The sequence below is a fragment of the Arvicanthis niloticus genome, chromosome 2, assembly GCF_011762505.2.
Source record: "Arvicanthis niloticus isolate mArvNil1 chromosome 2, mArvNil1.pat.X, whole genome shotgun sequence".
In the NCBI taxonomy this organism is placed as follows: Eukaryota; Metazoa; Chordata; class Mammalia; order Rodentia; family Muridae; genus Arvicanthis; species Arvicanthis niloticus.
This window is the reverse complement of record NC_047659.1, coordinates 45867248-45887081: the sequence shown is the minus strand read 5'-3', so window position 1 is coordinate 45887081 and position 19834 is coordinate 45867248. Positions and strand designations below refer to the sequence as shown.

General features: G+C 44.3%; 1 protein-coding gene across 1 annotated transcript in view; it reads right to left on the bottom strand.

The window, feature by feature from the left end:
• Positions 1-19834, bottom strand: part of Myo3b (myosin IIIB) — a 340938-nt gene that overhangs the window by 75670 nt on the left and 245434 nt on the right. The window contains exons 33-34 of the mRNA XM_034495370.3: positions 13785-13869; positions 12746-12842 (exon numbers count right to left, since the gene is read on the bottom strand). Of these exons, the coding sequence (XP_034351261.3) occupies positions 12746-12842; positions 13785-13869 (182 nt within the window). The remainder of the gene's footprint in view (positions 1-12745; positions 12843-13784; positions 13870-19834) is intronic.

Genomic DNA, 19834 nt, shown 5'->3' with positions numbered 1-19834 from the left:
CCAGATGATCATTCCTCAGAGTGCCGCAGAGAAGACAGTCTCTCTGGGGTCAATGTTCAGAATTGTATGGAACAAGCTAAACCTCTATGGAGTATGCATCTCCTCTAGCCAGGGTTTATTTCCATGACTACCCCTAGGCACACATGGGTGAGCTTGCTCAGCATGCTACATTAAAGAGGACACCTCCCTTAATCCTCTTCTACACAGGAGTAAGAACGTGATGCGCACTTTCCAGAGCCTTCTCATGGCATAAGAAGAAACTGCCCTTTGAGGTGGGGGCTTCCTTCACAGCCGGAATGAAAGGATGCAAGTCTGGAGTGAAGACTAAGAAACCTACAAGAAATGAGGTATGTCCTGGATCCAAAGGGCAATTCAAGAGGAAGATCATACAGCAGAATATGCCTGTGACCCTCTGAGCTGAACCGTCTAGGGCATGCGCAGAAGCAACAGTGGGGAACGGAATGAGAACACTGTAAACGGATCCTCCGGTAGTCTGCCTTGGACTGGTCGCCCAGACATTCAGGTCCCGGACAATGAGTCAGTCAGTGTGGTAACTTTCCTTTGGAGGATGAATTCATTGGGAGCAGAAACCAACCTAAAACTCTTCAGGTCTTCTCTGATTTCTGCCCAAAGGTAGAGTCCGGTATTTAAAATGAGAGTGCGGCCTCTGGGAGAACCCAGCCATTGTGTCCTTTGAAATTAAGAGCTCTGAGCTTTTCTTCTGTTTGGTTCTCAGATCTGTTTGAATTCGTCCTTTAAACAGTCCGCTTAGACACCTGGCACAGACTTAACGATTAACTCTTGGCTTTAAAAGACGAGGCTTTGAGGAAACCCAGTCTTCCCGTGATACCAGGTCAGTGGCTGTGGGCAGCCTGTGCTCACTGCTCACTGCTGACCTTTCCAGATGGCGAAGAAAGAAATCGTCCTGAGTCAGTGGGACTGTCACTCCTCTGCCCGCTGTTTAGGTGGATTAATGACACACAACTATCTTCAGTTACACAAGCTGCCTGATCTGGAAAATTCCAGCTAACAGTCCCTTGGGCTCTTCCAATACAGCAAAGGTTCAAAGTCACAAGCCCTAGACCGGCCAGAGCTGAGGGAACCAGAGGTAGTTTCAGCATGAACAGAAGACTTGACCATTTGATGGTATGAAGGAGACGTAGAACTTTCAAAAGTAGCTCCCACTGGAGCAAGAAATGGCCATTGGAAATAACTAAATGAGACTAGGTTTGTGCAAGGGTCCTGGCTATGTCCTTACAGCTAGCTCAGATCTGGACTCTTAGTTCTGAAGGACAATCCCAGAGTTGGAATCCTCTTAATACACCAGGGCATCAAGCATGCACAGAGATTCTCTCTCTCATAGGAAAAGGCTTAAATACCAGTGATACAGTGTAAACAGGAGAATATGATTGAGGGGCTTGGGGGTGGGAAGCTGGGGGCAATGTTCAGTTAAACTGTCCTTGTAACCTGAACACAGAGACCCATAGGCCACTACCAGTTGATGATGGTTGGGAGAAATATTATGGATTTTTTAAAACTATCCATTATTTATTATGAGTTCCTCCCTAATCATTGATCTAACTACATCCATAGACTCATAGCTCAATCGGAAATATATCTATTCTTGTTTAAACAAACAGTTGTGCTAGTTTAAACCCAACAGCAGACCAAATTCAGCACCTGGACCTTGCAACTGTGTCCCTTCCCTACACCACTTCATGTCCTTTAACTTGTGCCTTTGAGCCAAATTAGATCAGAAGCCTTGAAACACTAAGTTCTTGCCAGTGAGGGAAGAATACAATAACTTGGACCATTATAAAATGGACTTCAGAGTGGACCATTGACCATATTGCTGGACAATACTTTGAGGCTTCTGGGACCTTTAAGAAGAGCATGGGCCAGAAGCTGGCCCAGGAGTGTCATCTCTTCATGTCTCTTGAGGGTCCATCTCTCAGTTGAGCTACTTGGATGGTTTCCTGAGGAGTTCCCATAAGTACTTGGTAGAGAACTCAGTGAGGGAACTGAAAGATTGCCTTGAGTTACAAGCATAACCTCACTACCTTAAGTCAGGGCTGTCACTGCTGTGATAAAACAACAGGACCCAAAGCAACTTGTTTATTTTATCTTAGACTTCCAGGTAACAGTCCATCACTGAGGGAAGCCAGGCCAAGAACCCGAAGGCAGGAACTGAAGCTGAAGCCATGGGGGAATGTTCCTTACAAGCTTGTTCCTCCTGAGTTGCATTTTTATACCACCCAGAAACATCTGCCCAAGGGCGGCACTGCCACATCAATTATCAACCCAGAAAATGTCCTACAGACTTGCCTGCAGGCCAGTCCTATGAAAAATTTTCTCAGCTAAGATTCGTTCTTCCCAAATGACCCTAACTTGTGTCAAGTTGACATAAAACCAGCCAGCACACCTCTGTCTGGAGAATGTTTGTCGAATGCTTATCCACCTGAAGTATTTAAGCACTTTACACAGAACAGAGGTATTATGCCTCATTTAGACTTAAGGAATGACAGTCACAGGGAGAGTGAGTAATTGGCACATGGATACAGATCTCTTCGAGTGGCACTGCCCTACGTTTGACTCCCAAGTCTGTCATGCACACTGTTAAGCACGTGGAGCCATCATGCGTGGACATGTCCTCTTTATATGAACTTCAAACTGGAAACAGCTCAGATGTCCATCAACAGGGGGATGGACTCATAAGTCTAGTCTTAAAATGGAGTTCTATACAGCAGTAAACACAAACAACTCAGCCTTAAAAATACATATAATGTTAAAAGGGAATAATAGAAGAAAAAGCTGCCCACCAATGAGTGCACGTGTGTGGTTTTGGCTACACAAAGCTTTAAAACCTACACAATTAAACCATGATGCTTTAAGCTGCATACTTGGGCGGCTACAACAGGGAGATCTGGAGCCTCATTACTGAAAGGGCCTTTAAGGGCTAAGGGATGGCTGGGCCCTAGGTGCTGATTCCTGTGGTACAAGAAAAGGTATCTCCATGATAACCACCCATTGAACCGTCCACTTCCACGTTAAGGAGTTTGTATCCCATAATTTAAGATAAAAACCAACATCAACCTCATCCCTGTCACAGGGGCTTTTCTTAGTGCAGAAAGGGAGCAGGCTGTGGCTGGAGACTTCACTGTTTGCCTGTTCAGTTACTCAATATTACTGTCCCTCACAGATCACAGTGGTACAGTTAACTGGGGTGGGTCTTCCTGGTGGGTCTCTCTTCCTAAGCACTTTCTCTAGTGGCGACACCTTTGAGATGTCCAGATTCCTTAAAGAGCATAAATGGCAAAAGAACTCAATGTCATAACGGTTGCTTCAGCAGCCAGCCTGACACAAACTAAAGAGTCACCTAGGGAGAGGTTGCCTCAGCTAAAGAATTACCCAGGTCAGATTGGCTTGTGGCCATGTCTGTGAGGTATTTTCTTTATTCTTTTAAGTTTATTTTTTTATTATTATTGCATGAGGTGCTGGTGCCAGAGTGCAAGCGTGGAGGTCAGAGGACAATTCTATGGAATTTCTTTCCCTCCACCTTTGTGTGGGTTCTGGGGTTTAAACTCAGATTATCAGGGCTTGCTTGGCAAGTGCCTTTACCTGCTAAGATAGCTTGCCAACACCTGTGAAGCAGTTTCTTAAACTGCTAACTGAAGTGGGAGGGCCACCCCACTGTGGGTGGTGTCATCCCTAGGCAGGTGGGTCTGGGATGTATAAAAAAGCAGGCTGAGCAAGCTAAGGGATAATAAACAGCCTGCCTCCATTTTAGGATTGAAATCCGTCTTAGAGTAAAGACAAACTAGATTCATTTTTGTTTATGATTAAATCTTTTTCTCAAGGATTGGGCTATGTCCCACCTGCAGCCTAACTAGAAATGTACTGCCTGTTTCAGGAAACAGTAACCATGTCTTTGTTTCAAAATTATTATGACCAGCGTACACCCATGTCTTTGTTTCGGGGGGGCTGTTATGACCAACTTGCAACACTTATGTTCTGCTTCTGAACATAGCTATTTGGCTGCCAAATCCCCCACTTGGAAATCCCCTACTCCTGAGCTACAAAAACTTTTATCTTTCCCAAGTCCAACGCTGATCTCCTGAGCCTCGCCCTAGGGAAGAGACAACCATGTACACAAATTTAAACAGCTTGCTTTAATTAATGGCTTGCTTTAATCAATTTGGCCATGATGATTTGGGTGGGTGGTCTTTCTCTTCAAATCTGTGGGATTGACAGGGACACAAGCCGGTGATCAGTGTTCCTCCACGAACTCCATTTCAGTTCCTACCTTGGCTTCCGTCCATGGTGGGTTGTGACCTGGGAGCCAAATAAAGCCTTCCCGTCTCCAGTTATTTCCGCTCATGGTATTTATCACGGCAAACGGGAGTACCGAGATGGAAGGAAAGTTTTTCTATGTTTGACACACTGTCACATCATTCTGTGTCCTCAACCCCATTATTTAATTTGGGATTACGTTTAGTTTGCCCAGCCACTGTACTTGAGTATGGCTACGTACAGCCATCTATGCCAAGTCAAGGCAGGAATATCTCATTAAAAATATTATTACACTGGAAAAGACAATGTGAAGAGACTCAGAAGACAAGCAGCAGATCTGGAGAACATATAAGGAAATTATGTATTGGATGTAGGGCCAGTCTACTAATATGTAAGGAACTTTTAAAATTCAAAAGGAAAACAAGCTGCACAAACTGGAAGTTGGCAAAGCTGACCAGATTCCACCGTAAGAAGGTGTAGGATGCTAAATGAGCATATGAAAACGTGTTCTGCCCCTCAGGTCATCGGGACATTGCTAATTAAAATGGCAATGGGGGATGGCACTACACAATCAATAGATGGATCAAATGGATCAAATCAATGGTATTGACAGCATCATATACAGACCATAGAAATTCTACATTGATTGTGGAAACAAAACATGGTGTAGTCACTTTGGAAGACAACTTGACAATTTCTTACAAAGCAAAGATGCTTGTGTAATATAATCCAGTACTGACCAAAGGGAGTCAAAAAACCTTACTTCCACACCAAAGCTTGTCCAAATGTCCCTAGTTGATTTATTAATAATTATCCATACCTTAAATAATGAAGTTGTTTTTCAGTTGGTAAACAGATAAATAGGCTGTGGTACATCTATACAATGGAATAGTATGCAGCCATCAAAACAAGCAAGCTATAGAGCCATGATAAAAACATAACACAGCTTCAGGTATACATTGCTAAGTAAAAGAAGCCAATATAAAAAGAATGTACACTGTGCTCCATTGTATGAGAGTCTGGAAGACTTAGAACAATGGAGACAATAAAAGAAAAATCAGTGGTTTCTAGAGGCTTGAGCACCAGGAAAGAAAAAAGAATAGATGGAGGCATGGGTGAGGTTTGTAGCCCAGTGAGACTGCTCTATACCATGTGATGGATAGCTGCCATATCTGTTTGTCAAACCCCATGGAATGCACAATACACAGAATGAACCCTGACATGAAACATAGACTCTAGTTAATAATGTGCCAATACTGGCTTTCAAATGAATCTCACTGAGGCAAAATTATTTTTTATGGTGCAAGGATTGAAGCAGGGGCTGCTGCAGTGTAATCAAATGTCACTCCAGGGAGCTACAGGGAATCCTTTAGAACATGTCAAAGGAGGGATATAGTGGGGATGGCTATATTGATACTATTCACTCTTCTGCTCAGTGTTCTGGAGACAAACAGAGATTCAAAATCTATTAATATACAACAGCCAGGTAAGGTAGTGCATGCCTTTAGTCCCAGCACCAGAGAGGCAGAGGAAGACAGATCTCTGAGTTTGGCTGGTGCCAATTTATTCTGCACTGGAAGTTTCAGGTCAGTTGTAGTGGTTTGAATGAGAATGGCTCCCACAGGCTTGTATGTTTGAATGTTTATTCCCAGAGTTGGTGGGACTGTTTGGGAAGGATTAGAGGTGTGGTCTTGTTGGAAGAGGTGTATCATTGGAGGTGGGTTTTGAGATCTCAAGAGCCTACACCATTCCTGGTTAGCTCTTTCTCTACCCATGTTTGTAAATCAGATCTAAGCTCTCAGTTACGACACCAGTATCATGCCTGCCTGCTGCCTGGTACTTGCTCCCTGTCATGATGATCACAGACTCTAACTTTCTAAAACTATAAGCCCCAAATTAAATGTTTTCTTATATAAGTTGCCTTAGTTAGGGTATTTTTATCATGGCAATAGAAAGTAACTAAGATACCAGTCAAGGATACATAGCAAGTCTTTGTCTCAAATACACACACACACACACACACACACACACACACACACAAACACACACATACACACTACCACTACCACCACCACCAACAACAACACAGAAAAGAGTATTATAGCCAATTTCAGAAAACAAGCTGAACTACAATGAAGACTGATAACTCCATTTCTACCATGTAATTATTATATGTCTGATTTTAAAGTTAAGTTTAAAATAAAATAAAGAAATTGGCTAAGAATAATGGGGCAGTTTACGTGCACCACTAAAGAACCATAGAAGCTAAAATCAAAATCCATACAGGCTCATTTCACAGTCCTGCCACAGGCGTCACTCCTGGACGCTCAGGGCCTTGACTTGGCTCGTGCACAGCACTGTCTTGTCTTCCTTGGCAGCTGTGCTCCTGATGTCCTGGGCCAACGCCAGGACTTGGCAGTGGCAGAAAGTGCATCCCGACCTAACTCTCGTGGGTGGCACTGCCAAGGCAGGGACAATCTAGGCAGAAATGATGTCACAGTCTTTGTAATGAGCTTTCTTTCCTACAGGGCTGGGACAAGACCAGATTGGGGAAGACTATGGAGAGTGTGGTGGTTTGAATAAGAATGATCCCCATAGGCTCATATATTTGAGTGCTTAATCACCAGGGAGTGGAACTGTTTGAAAGGATTATGAGGATTAGGAGATCTGGCCTTGTTGGAGAAGGAAGTGTGTCTCTTGGGGGTAGGCTTTGAGGTTTTTAAAAACCCTTGCAAGGCTTAGTCTCTGTCTGTGTCTTTGTTTCATATCTCTGTCTCCATTTCTCTCTTTGTCTCTGTATATCTATGTCTCTGTGTCTCTCTCTGTCTCTGTGTCTCTGTCTCACTATCTCTCTGTCTCTGCCTTTTTGTCTCTGTCTCTCCCTGATTCTCTGTGTCTCTATCTCTATGTTTTCTGTGTCTCTGTCTCTCCCTGTCTGTCCCTCTATGTCTCTGTCCCTCTCTTTCTGTCTCTCTATCTCTGTATCTTTCTGTGTCTCTATCTCTCTGTCTCTGTCCCTGTGTCTCTATCCCTCTTTGTCCTTCTGTGTCTCTGTCTCTGTGTCTTTCTGTCTCTGTCTCTCTGTCTCTGTCTGTGTGTGTGTGTATGTGTGTGTGTATGTCTCTCTCTCTCTCTCTCTCTCTCTCTCTCTCTCTCTCTCTCTCCTCTCTCTCTCTCGGCCTGCAGATCAGGATGCAGCCCTCAGCCACTGTTCTCTCCCATGCTCACTACAACACTCCCCACTACGATGATAATGAACTCTGAGACTGTTAACCAACCCCCAATTTTTTAAAATAAGAGTTGCCTTGGTCATGGTGTTTCTTCGGAGCAATGGAACACTAATTAGGGCAGGGAGCTTTGTGGGCTCTGTAGTGGTGACCTGGCAGATGCTCTCAGTGCTTCCAGTCACCTACTGTCAACAGGCCTGTGTCCCTCCAGCCTCCACCACAGTCAGATTTCACCATGAGCTCTGGGCGAGGAGGGAGAGCTGGCCACTTTTTTGGACTCTGTCTCTTCATCCCTCAAACTTCTTATTAAATGTAGACTCATAAGAAATCATTGACTCTTGGCAGGGACACTTTTAGAGAGCCCAGTTTTGGACAGAGGACTCAGCAAAGATTAATTGCAAAGACAGCAACTGGCTTTGGAGCCCTCTGTTATATTTGCAAAATGAATGCAAACAACCCTCTTCGAGCACATGAGGCTTTGGGTGACCAGGAATGTGACTGTCACTCACTGACACTCAGGCTTCAGAATGACTGGCATTCCTGGTGCCTGACAAGATTAATAAAGGGTTTTGGAGTGATCTAATTGAGAGGAAGAAATTTAGACAAAGTTGGAATCAGCTTGACATAAGCAAAATATCCAAAAATGCGATAGCTTTCCTAGTTACTTTTAGTGGATAATTGTTTTTCTAAAATTTCTTTTTATTATATGTCACAAAACTACTAGACTGCAAACCAGGAAGCAATCTATTAGAAACAAACAAACAACAAAGGTCTTTCAAAACAATTTGAAAATTGCCCAGGAGAGGTTTCTGGCATGTAGAAAGTATTAATAGGAATTTTAAAAATAAGCATATGATTAAACAAGGAGAAGAAGAAATGCCCGAGAAATACAGCTTTACATAGTAAGAATCAGTTTTGAGTTTGCACATGTCCCTGTCAATTCTATTAAATATTTGACAAAGTGGTGGGTGCCCGTCTCTTTCTAAAAGCACTGTGTATATCCATCTGAGCAATGTGTAAGCTCATGTGGACCAGTTGGAAACAGTCTTGGGCTCTTTGGCTACGGGCTGTGTCCAAATCCCAACTTTAAAGACTGTTTTGGTGGTTGCTCAAGAGCTCCAGACTGAGCACTCAGGGCTCTTCTGGAACTGTGGTGTCAGAAGGACACCTGAGTCAGAAGGAAAGCTGATGGCGTTGGTGTTGCCTTGGAAATGGTAAAGGTCACAGAATTTTCTTTTTGTCCTTCACAAAACCAGGTTGAAATAATGGGCCATCAAAGACAGAGACTTACCCAGGCAGAATGCCTATAATTGCAGCCCTTGGGAGGCAGAGGCTTGTGGATATCTATGAGCTGGAGGCCACCTCCAACATCAAAATAAAAGACAAACAGAAACAAGCAACAACAGTAAAAGGAAACCACTTGCATCCATAACCACGTGTTTTATGAGTATGTACTTATGACTCTCCCCCTTGTGACCAATACCTGCCACAAGCATCTTGAGGAAGGAAGGCTTTATTGCAGCTCACAGTTTGAGCATCAGTCTGGTGGGAAAGCCATGCATGATGGCTGGAGTGTGACATGCCTGCTCACACTGAATTCACAGTCAGGAAGCAGAGCTGATGCTTACTTAGCTTTCTTTGTCTTCCTTATTTAACCCCAGCCCATAAACTGCTGATGGCCACTCCCAGGGGCACCTTGCCTCTTGTGTAGGAGAAAATATCCTCCTACACATTACGAAGTATGTTTCCTGGTGATTCCAAATCTAGTCAAATTGATCATCAGCATTCATCGGCAAAGCTTTATATCTAAATTGCGAGAGACTTCAAGCTTCTCCCAGCGTGTTTTAGCATCTGTGTCTTTTCTATGGCTTGCTCACTCCAGCAGTTTCCTTTCATCCTTGCTTCCACCGTATTTCATCATGGCATTGGATGCACGAGAAACTTGGCCAGGGGGTTGAGGATGTGGTTTAGTGGTGAAGCCTAGGCAAGTATGAAGTCAGGGTTTAATCCTCAGTGACCATGAACTGTGATCCCAGAGAGTTTAAAATCTGCCACAAGCATGGAAACAGCTAGAACACAAGGCAGGATGAAAGAAATACTATGTACAGAGTCACAGAATAGAGATCATCATGGAGCATGAAGAACACAGAGGATTCCGGCATAGGGTAGAGGGGACAACACAAACAAAGCCATGTAAGAAAGAATACACTAGGCATGTCCAGAGAGCAGAGAATAGCTCAGGAATTCTGACCCACAGAAGGAGAAAGAGGCACCGGTGAACATCAGGGCCAGGAAGGGAGACAGGCATAAGAACACAGGAAGCCTTCAATGATATGTCAAGAGTTGACACTAGGGGCTGGGGAAACCATGAAGAGTGGAGAAAGGGAATGGTATGACCAGCTGCACTTTAGAAATGCATCTTAGACTTCTGTGCATAAGGGAGGGAGGAAAAAGAAGCCAGGGAAACCACTCGGGGTAGATGCCGTATTTATGAGTACAAGGAGAAAATAAAAGTGATGGTGACTGACCCAAGATCCAGCTGTTTAGATGGGAAGGAAGAAACAGCTGTGAGAAAGTACCTAAGAGCCATTTCTAAAAGTCAAATTTGCAACTTCCTAGGAAGTCTGACTTTGGGGAGTATGTTTCTGAAGACTAGAAAGATAACTGTAATGCGATAAGTCTCTTTTATACCACTGGCTAGTAATGCAGTATGTGTTTGTTCTTGAACCATGACTCGGTGTCTTACAGTAAGAACTAGATTTCTCCACCAGCCACTCATACTTGAGTATTTCTGTAGAAATGGCGAGTTACCACAGCCCCTGAGCACGCTTTACTGTGAGCCAGGCTGTGAGCAGTGCCCTTCGCTGGCCCACTGGTTCCCACACGGCCCTCCTGCATGTAGCTGTTGCCACTCTCAGTTTACACACATGGATACTGCTATAGAGCTGTTGTGCGTGATACTTAATTTCCATTTCTGATGAGACTGGATTAAAAGATACAGAAGGCATTAGAAAGTGCACGATGGGGCATGTCCTTGAGGGAGTTTCCAGGGAGGTTTAACTAGAGAGAAAAGAGCCACCCCAAAAAAAGTGTGACATCATTATGTGGGATGGGGGTCCGAGACTGAAAAAAAAAGTAAATAAAATAAAATAAAATGGGAGGGAAAGGAGGCACCCGAGCACCAGTGTTCATATCTCCTTGCTTCGTGACTGTGACTCACTGTGACCCCTTCCCTTGTACTCCTGCCTCCATATCTTCTCAGCACCGGTGACTATTTTACCTTAAACTATGAGCCCAAATACACACAGTGTCCCTTAAGAGGCTCTCTGTCAGGAATGTTTTGTTTTCTCTTCTTGACAGGGTTTCACCACATAGTGATAGCTGGTCTGGAACTTTCTCTGTAGACCAGGTTGACCTTGAACCCACAGAGACCTGTCTGCCTCTGTCTCCCAAGTGCTGGGATTAAAAACATGCACCACCACACTTGGCTTTTTAACAAAATGTGTAAATCCATTTTATCGAAATGATGAGAAAAGTTACCAATATATTATATAATCCGGTTAACATTACACAGATGTAAATAAAGAGGGGTATGGCTTTAACCCCGTGCTTCTAGCTACTCAACAACATTTATTTGGGGGGGGGTGTTTCATGTATTCTGTTTATTTTTAATGCATGGAGGGTATGTGTGCTTGTGGATGTATTTGTGTAATGCAGAGGACACTTCTCTGTGTCATTCTCAAGAGTGCTGTCTACTTCCTGTGAAGCAAGACTTTTTATCGACCTGGAGCTCACCAATTTAGTCGAGACAATAGGCAGCAAGCCTAGGGATCCCCATGGCTGTGCCTGGTGTTTTTAATGTGGGCTCTGGAGACTAAATTTAGGTCCTATGCTTGTGAGCCAGGCACTTCGCTGACTAGACTCTGCTACAGCCTAGGGATTGCATGTGTTGTAAAGTAGAGCGTGGTCACACTCCTGAGCACTGTCTGTGAGGAAACACTGTGTCTGAAGGTCTGTTATGAGGTGCATTATCTCTGGGGAAGGCTCTACTCTAGTGTCTACATCCTGTCTGGTCTCTAAGAGTGTATGTTTCGTGTACACACTCAAATGCACTTCCACTTCAAATTACACTGCATCTTCACTGATTGAAAGATGGGCAAAGAGGAATTTTGGAGTGAGCTGAGAAACAACTACACCTTACATCGAAGTGGATCAAGCTGACATTGAGTCTAACAACCATATCTGAAGTAGTGAGCTTTCTTTTCTTTTTCTTTCTTGTTTTTAAATTTTTATTTTATTATTTTTATCTTAAGTGAATGGGCGTTTTGTAGCATGTATGTGTATCATGTGTGTGCCTAGCACTCATGAAGGTCAGAGCATGTCACCGGGCTCCTTGGAACTGGAGTTACAGATGGCAGTGAGCAGGTCAAGCTCAAGAACTCTGGAAGAGCAACCCGTGTTCTTACCTGCTGAGGCATTGCTCCAGTCCCAAGATTTGTTTTCCCCTTGAACTAGGGCTATATCTGTTCATAAATATTTTCTACAATCATGTTCTATATTTTATCTTCTAGAAGCAATTATTCTAGCCTGAAACTGACTTCTACCATACTGAATACCAAGGAGTTTTGAAAACGAACCAGAACTCATTAGTTCCAAAGACAAGTGGTAAGACATCTTTTCCTCGGTGGATGGCCTTGCTACCCAGAGTGCAGAAGTATTCTCCAAGTTCATATTCGCTGCCACCAGAGATTTTGACCTAGAAGGATTGAGTCTGCTATAATCTAGATATCTCTTATCTTTCCTTTAGCAGAAGAACTTTTTGGAACAGTTTTATAATTTGAGGATTTTATAAGGGAATGTGGCCCTTGATATTCATTTAAACACACGAGCAGGAGGTAACTACTATCACTTATGCATACATTTGGCTGTTTGAGGCAGAGTCTCCATGTAGCCCATGCTGGCCCCAGACTTGTTGGGTATCCAAGGCTGGTTATAAATCCTGATCTTCCTGCCTCTACCTCCTAAGTGCTGGGATTGTGCCACCATGCCCATTTTAAAACTGCTACTTTTAAATATAAATACTGTTCCCAGCCTTTATGACTTCCTGTTAACGTTACATAGTCTCACTAATTGGATCCTGACTTTAGATAGGGTTGCACAGTGACTCACCAGGACATATACCAGCATACAAATGGTCGAAGTACATGCATTCTGAATGTCTTCCTTACCAGGTTTAAGAGAGTCTTCACAGGGGCTCGGTCTTTGGTGAGCTGAGGCAGTGTGACACACCCGAGAAGACGACACATCGGGTCCAGCAACTGAGAGCTGCCAAAAGATTCAGTGAGAGAAAGGCCATTTTTATCCTCTGAGGAAGTAGTCTTAAGAACATGCTTTCCATTAAACTGAAAGACTTTTGCATTGATGATACTTGTATGCTCCCTAGGTCTTGTATAGAACTGAGTGACAGCCCTCTCCTGGGGCGGTTAGGAGCCAAGCTGCAGTACATTCTGCCCCACGCATGTGCTTCTTTCTCTGCACCCAACCCCTTCTTCAATCACTTACAATGCAGGACAGAAAAAAAAAAAAAAAAAAAAAAAAAAAAAAAAAAAAAAAAAAAAAAAAAGCAGGCATGTGCTAATTCTCATCTTTACTTAATTTTTATCCTTAAGAGAGAAACAAAGAAAACCTATAGGAAGGTATTAATCTGCCATTTCTAAGCACATCATCCAAAGGCCTTTTTTTTTTTTTTTTTTTTTTTTTTTAAATCTTACATATGCTCTGCAGAGTTACTGGCAAAAACTGTACATTTTCTTCATTTCACCCTTTCAACATCAAATAGGAGGCAGCAAAAATTGGATCAGACTTCAAAGACTGCTGTGGGCTCCAAGTCACAGAGAAACGCCTCCATTTCACATGCTGAATTCAAGCAGGGTATCAAAGTGCTACCAGCGAACCCCAGGTCCTCTCTCAGAGAGAGGCTCCAGCAGCTGCAGAGTGGAGCGCTCAGCACATCACCTCAGGGAGCAGCCGCGTTTATTCTCAGCAGCAAATTGCCAGGCTTTTGATTCTTTCTTCACTGTCCCTCCCTGTCCCTCCACTGAACTAGGGTTCTTTAGCTGGGCTTTTGTCTCAAAAACTTCAAAATATCTCCACAAGTTTCATGTTTGGATGGCTGGGCCAGGCAGTCACAGACAGGCTCCACGTCCGTGGACTTGGACCGGAATGCCCACGGACTGGAATGGGACTGAAGGAAGGGTCCCAGGTTACCTCAGCAACAGCATGTCCAGCTGCCTTATCTGCATGTCCTGAGGTGACATCACAGCCTGTTGGGGAACTCTGGGCTTGTGGATGCCTAAAAGAACAACAAAAATTATAATTTTGAAAAAGTCTGAAAATTACAATAAAAATTAATAGGATTGCTGTTGAAAACAAAACATTGTTTTTTCTCTCCAAAAATGTATACAAACTCATCCCTCTGCTTCTGTTACATCCTGTGCCAGTCACTGATTTAAAAGATTTACTGTCCATGTAAAGAAATGTGACTTTCTGGTATTGTCTCTGTGTATTCCAACAGATCCACAGCCTACGTGAGGTCTTAAGACCTGGAAACTGCCCCTTTTAAAGTTGTGTGAGATTGTGACCAATGCCAGGTTTCCAGAGATTTTACCTAGTTGATGTAAAGCTGTTCTTTCTGCTCTGTTCACTTACCACATTCCGTATGCAAGAGGTGCAAGTGTACTCTGTGGTCAGATACGCTAGGGAAGGACAGGAGGAACACGGCAGAAGCGTCTCCTTGCTACAGGATGTTTCAACAGGCACAGTGCACACTGAACCTCTAAAGCAGAGGCAGGACTGATTACGGTGTCTGAAGTTACCAGACCAAGACTTTATTAACGTTTAGTGAACTATTAAATTTTCATAGGAAATAAGTTTGGCACAACTGGATGTAGCCAAAACCACAAAGCAAGGTCAAGATAGCATCCTTCAGCTAGGCTTGGAGGCACATGACTGTAATCCTGCATTCAGGAGGAAGAGGCAAGAGGGATACTGCAAATTGGAAGCCAGCCAGATCCTCTCCCTCCCTCTCCCCTCTCCCCTCTCCCCTCTCCTCCCTCTCCCTCTCCCTCTCCCTCCCTCTCCCTCTCCCTCTCCCTCTCCCTCTCCTCCCCCTCCCCTCCCCATCCCCATCCCCCTCCCCCTCCCCCTCCCCCTCCCCCTCTCCCTCTCCCTCTCCCTCTCTCCCTCCCTCTTCCTCTCTCCCTCCCCCTCCCCTCCCCATCCTCCTCCCCCTCCCCCCCTCTCTCCCTTTTTCTCTCACCTCCCTTTCTCCCTCCCTCTCTCCCTCCCTCCCTCTCCTCCCTCTCCTCCCTCTCCTTCCCTCTCTCCCTCTCCTCCCTCTCCTCCCCTCTCTCCCTCTCCTCCCTCTCCTCCCTCTCCCCCCTCTCCTCCTCTCTTCCTCTCCCCCTCTGCCTCTGCCTCTCCCTCTGCCTCTCCCTCTCCCTCTCCCCCCCTCTCTCACACACATACTCACACACAAGTGATTCTGGGTATATTTCAGGTATTCTGGGTCTGAGCTTTCCTCAGCTATAAAGTGAAGGAATTGAGGCAAACTGGTTTAAGGTTACCCCCAGTGCTACATTTTAAGTCTTATTCATCATTTAAGCGGATTCATTCATTTCAATATTTGTGGACCATCCATGAATACATCTCAGAGGAGGTTATGGATAGTATAACCATTTAAAATATATCAGGCCTGGGGAGAAGGGCCTGCCATTACTTAGCATCACGTGTGTCTCCCAGATGGAAGGTAAAGGTTGAGAGTGGCTGCCTTCCGAATTCTTTATCAGCACCCACCTCAGTGCCTGGGGCACAGTAAGTATTTAGTAATTGTTAGACACGTTGGTAAATCCTGAAATGTTAGGTCACACAGGTCAGAAAAAATATCCTTAACAGTACGTTTAAATTAGCTAGCATTTCTATTTGAATTCTGATTTTAAAAATGGTCTTGAATATCTAACAAGATCTTCACAACCTTCTGAGCTAAGCACTTCCATTGTGCCTAGCCTGGAGCTGAGGAGGAAACAAGGTTCAGAAGGGGAAGGGTTTTCCCCAGGTACCCCGGCGAATACCCAGCACTTCCCAGACACTATTGACCCATGTTCTTCTGGCTCCAAGTCCTCTGCTCTCCCTCTGGGCCCCGTGTGCCCTCAATGCCCTCTAGGTACTGGATACAAGACTCATTCTTGTCTAGTCCAAATTAATCCGGATGACTGTGGGACACTTAAGGTTGTGTGTGCATCCTCTACGTTCCTTCAAAGTGCTCATGAGCTCCAGGGAAAATCTAGGAAGAGGGTGTGGCCCTGGGATTCCTGCCCTGCCTCTGCTTCCTAACCTTTTCTGCCCCAGCATGGAAATCTGTCCTGAGTACTTGTCTAACTCACAGGGCCTTTCAGAAGCCAGAGACCAGTGCAGTTGTTTCCTGAGGCTCCCTGGGGCCAGCTGATCAATGGACTTTCCCACCTTCAAGCCTCTGGAAGACTCTAAGGCACTTAATGCAATGTTTACACTGTTTCTTGACTTGAAAAGGGAGGAGCATGGGAGGAAGTACTGTCCCCAGAGAGATACAGTGGAAAGTACTTGACTGAACATCGTTAAGCAGTTTAGAATCTTCCCAGAGATTCTAATATGAACAATGAAATTCTGAGAGGGAGAAAGCAAGATTACTCTTCCCAAGACATTATCACCTGACCCAGTGCCCATGTGTTGTGTAATAACATTGTAACAATAAGAGAAACACTATTAAGAAAAAATTCCAAAGTGTATCTCCTTTTTTCACATCTGCATTTGGTGTGTGTCTGTGTTTGTGTGTGTGTATGTGTGTGTGTGTGTGTGTGTGTATGTGTGTGTATGTATGTGTCTGTGTGTGATATACACTTGTGTGCATGTGTGTGTGACTTTGGGTATCTCTCTCAATTGCCTTTCACCTTATATATTGAGGCAGGGTCTCTCACTAAACCTAGAGGCTGCCAATTTTGGATAGCCTAGCTAGCCAGACTGCCTGGGTATTCCCGGTCTCTTCCTTCTGATTGCTATACAAGTGGCCACCACACATGTGCATTTATGTGTGGAAATCCAAACTCCAGTCCTCATGCTTGCATAGAAAGGGCTTTATCCACTGAGCCATCTTCCTGGTCACCACATTGCTCTTTCAAAGAATGGGGCAAGTCAGGCCTGCACAATAGCTTGGTTAGTAAAGCGTTTTCTATTCAAGCAGTAAGTCCTGAGCTTGACCCAGGTGTGGATGTAAGTGTGGACCTGTTAATCTCTGTGCTAGAAAGGACGAGGCTGGAGGATTCCATGGAGCTTGCTGGCCAGGTGAATTGGTAGTGAGCTCCCAGTTCAATGAGAGACTCTGCCTCAAATCACAAGGTGGAATGGGCTGGAGACATGGCTCAGTCATTCAGAGCACTTGCTTCTTTTCCAGAGGACCTGGTTTCAATTCCCAGCACCCACATGGTGGCTCACAAATATGTCTAACTCTAATTCCAAAGGGTTTGACATCCTCTTCTGGCCTCTGTGGTGTACATCCATATTTACAAGTAAAGACACACTGGATAAATAAATAAACCTTTCTTTTAAAAAGATGGAGAAGAGGTTAAAGGAAAGGTTAATTTCTGGCCTCTCTACACGTGTGCACACGGGCACACACACATGAACAAGTACACACACACACAAGTTAACTAACTAAGAAATACAAATGAACAGAACAGGCTAATTTCCTTTGGAAATTTCAATGCTTTGACTCCACCATGTCAATTTTTCAGTAGCTTGTTTCTTTCATTTTTTATGTGTATGTATGTGTGTATATGTGTTTGTGAACACGTCTTACCTCTCTATTGCTGTGATAAGACACATTAGATTGGATCCTAGCTTGGACAAACTTGTACCAAGGACATTCTCGAAAAAACTAGAAAAGGTTGACTGTTAGATAACTAACAAGAGGTTATTCATTTTAAAAGTATGATTTTTGTTTCTCTTCTCTGTGTACAGGTGTTTGCATGTTCACAAGGGTGTGGGCGAGTGTGTGTGGAGGCCAGTGGTTCACAGTTGGTGTCTTTCTTGACCATTCTTCACTGTATTTACTGAACCAAGCTCTCTCACTTGCACTCACCCGGAGCCAGCTAATTTGATGAGTCCAGCCAGTCTATTTGCTCATGGCTCCCCTGTCTCTCTCTGCCTTGTGAACACTACCTAGGGTTACAGAACCATCAGGCCTGCCTGCCTGAGGTTTGCGTGAGTTCTAGAGATTGGAATCCTTCATCACATTTGCACAGGAAGCCCTTTATCCACTTAGCCATCTCCCCAGCTACGTGGCACTGCCTTGTGGATCTGCACCCAAACAAAACAAAACACACACACACACACACACACACACACACACACACACAAAACCAGTCTTCAATCTCTGTGAGCATTCACAGATCAGTGAAGCTCTATCCTTCAGCACACATATTCAGGGCACTTGGGCCTCTCAGAAACATGGCTAGTATCTCCTGCAGATGCCTCCAGGCTCAGCTGCCTGATGCAGCTGGTGCATAAAACCCCAGCTACCACCAAAAACCCCTTCTTCTGGGAATCTGCCTTGGAATAAGGAAAAACAACCCCAAAGAGGCTGGTGTCTAGTTCTCTCCTGTGACAGATGAGAGGCAGTATAGAGGTTGGCTCTCTGCTCAGAGTGCCCGGCATCTTTCTTCTGCAGCGAAGATTATGAAGCCAGCTGGCTCTGTCATGCTGTACTGGTAACACAGTGGGAAGTCACTGTGCGCTAGGGTCTCAGCCTCAACTTCACAGGCTCTGAAATTCAATTTGTCAGTTCACTGAGGAATAATGGAAAGGGGGTAATGGAGTTACTGTAGCCAAACAGTATGGAATCATATTTGAAAAGCAGGACACTGACCGGGGTGTGATTTTTGCAAGGGGCAGCAAATTGGACTCTATTTGTTCCCTCACTAGCTGGTCACTATAGTCTGGAGACTAAAGGTTAGGAAGGCAATCTTGGAGGCTCATCTTTGCACTGTCTGGCAGCTGGCCTTTTCTGTAACAGGGTTAGCCTCTGTCACTGTCTTTTTTAAGATGAACGTGGAGACACAGCAGCTGCCTGTTGAGTCTCTGTTTCCTAAGCTTCATTTGAACCGCCTTTGTGTACTTCTTATTCACTTTGATTAAAGTTACATCTTATCTTGTATCAATTACAGCTTTTTTGATGCCTAAACAAATTAAGACACAAATTAGTGCTCCACACTTGAAAGCATAGGCTAGTTCCAAAGCAGGGCAGGTTGTAGCCGCTTTATCACAGGTTGGGTTTCCTTAGCTTCTTAGTGACTCGTAGGAGTCATTTCTGTCAAGCTTGTTTCTCACATTCCCGGAGCCCTGGAAAGAAGGTTACTCAACAACGCTAGCAAACTGCCCCTGTTCGTTTGATGACACAAAACGAAACAGTCTTTTAGTAAGAGATCCAGTTCCTGCAGCCAAGGAGCTGTTATTGAACAACCCTGCAGACAAGGTGTTCCAAGCAGGATGTGATAGTCTCTGTGGCCCTTGAAGAACACAGGTTTCAGACAGACAGACAGACAGACAGACAGACAGACAGACACACACACACACACACACACCATACAGCTGGGGGTTTTTTGGTTTTTTTGTTTTTTTTTTGTTTTTTTTTTATGGAGGGTATACCAGAAGAAGGAAGAGATTGGAAGTGGTTCCAATACAAGTCACAAAGGTAAATAAAGATATGTAAGAGGTGATATCAGGGGACTTCGTCCTTTGTTGAAGACCCTGTGCTGACTTGAGACTGGCAATTCTCATGTGAATTAGAGCTAGGTGTATAGAGCCTCTCAAGGCTTCTTGTGTTCTCTCTCTCTCTCTCTCTCTCTCTCTCTCTCTCTCTCTCTCTCTCTGTGTGTGTGTGTGTGTGTGTGTGTGTATTCTGTAGGTGTGGCATATGCAGAGGTGTATGTACCTGTGTGGGTGTGTCAGAACATTGTTCAAGAATAGGGTCCTGTGGGAATTCTGAGAGCTTGTAAGAAATCTCCAAGAAAACAAGAGTCTTGTGACCTCAGTTTCTTTGAAACTTGTTCTCAGACTGTGTTTGTGTGCTCCTCCTAGGTGTGGCAGACAGGAGTGAGTTTACTTTAGCTGTTGTTATTCATGTGCCTCTACGGAAAAAAAATACTTTTGCCACATGTGTTGTCCTTGTGATTGTACACTTTACTCAGGTGACACTTCTTAACCCCAAGAGTATAAATTGTTAGATG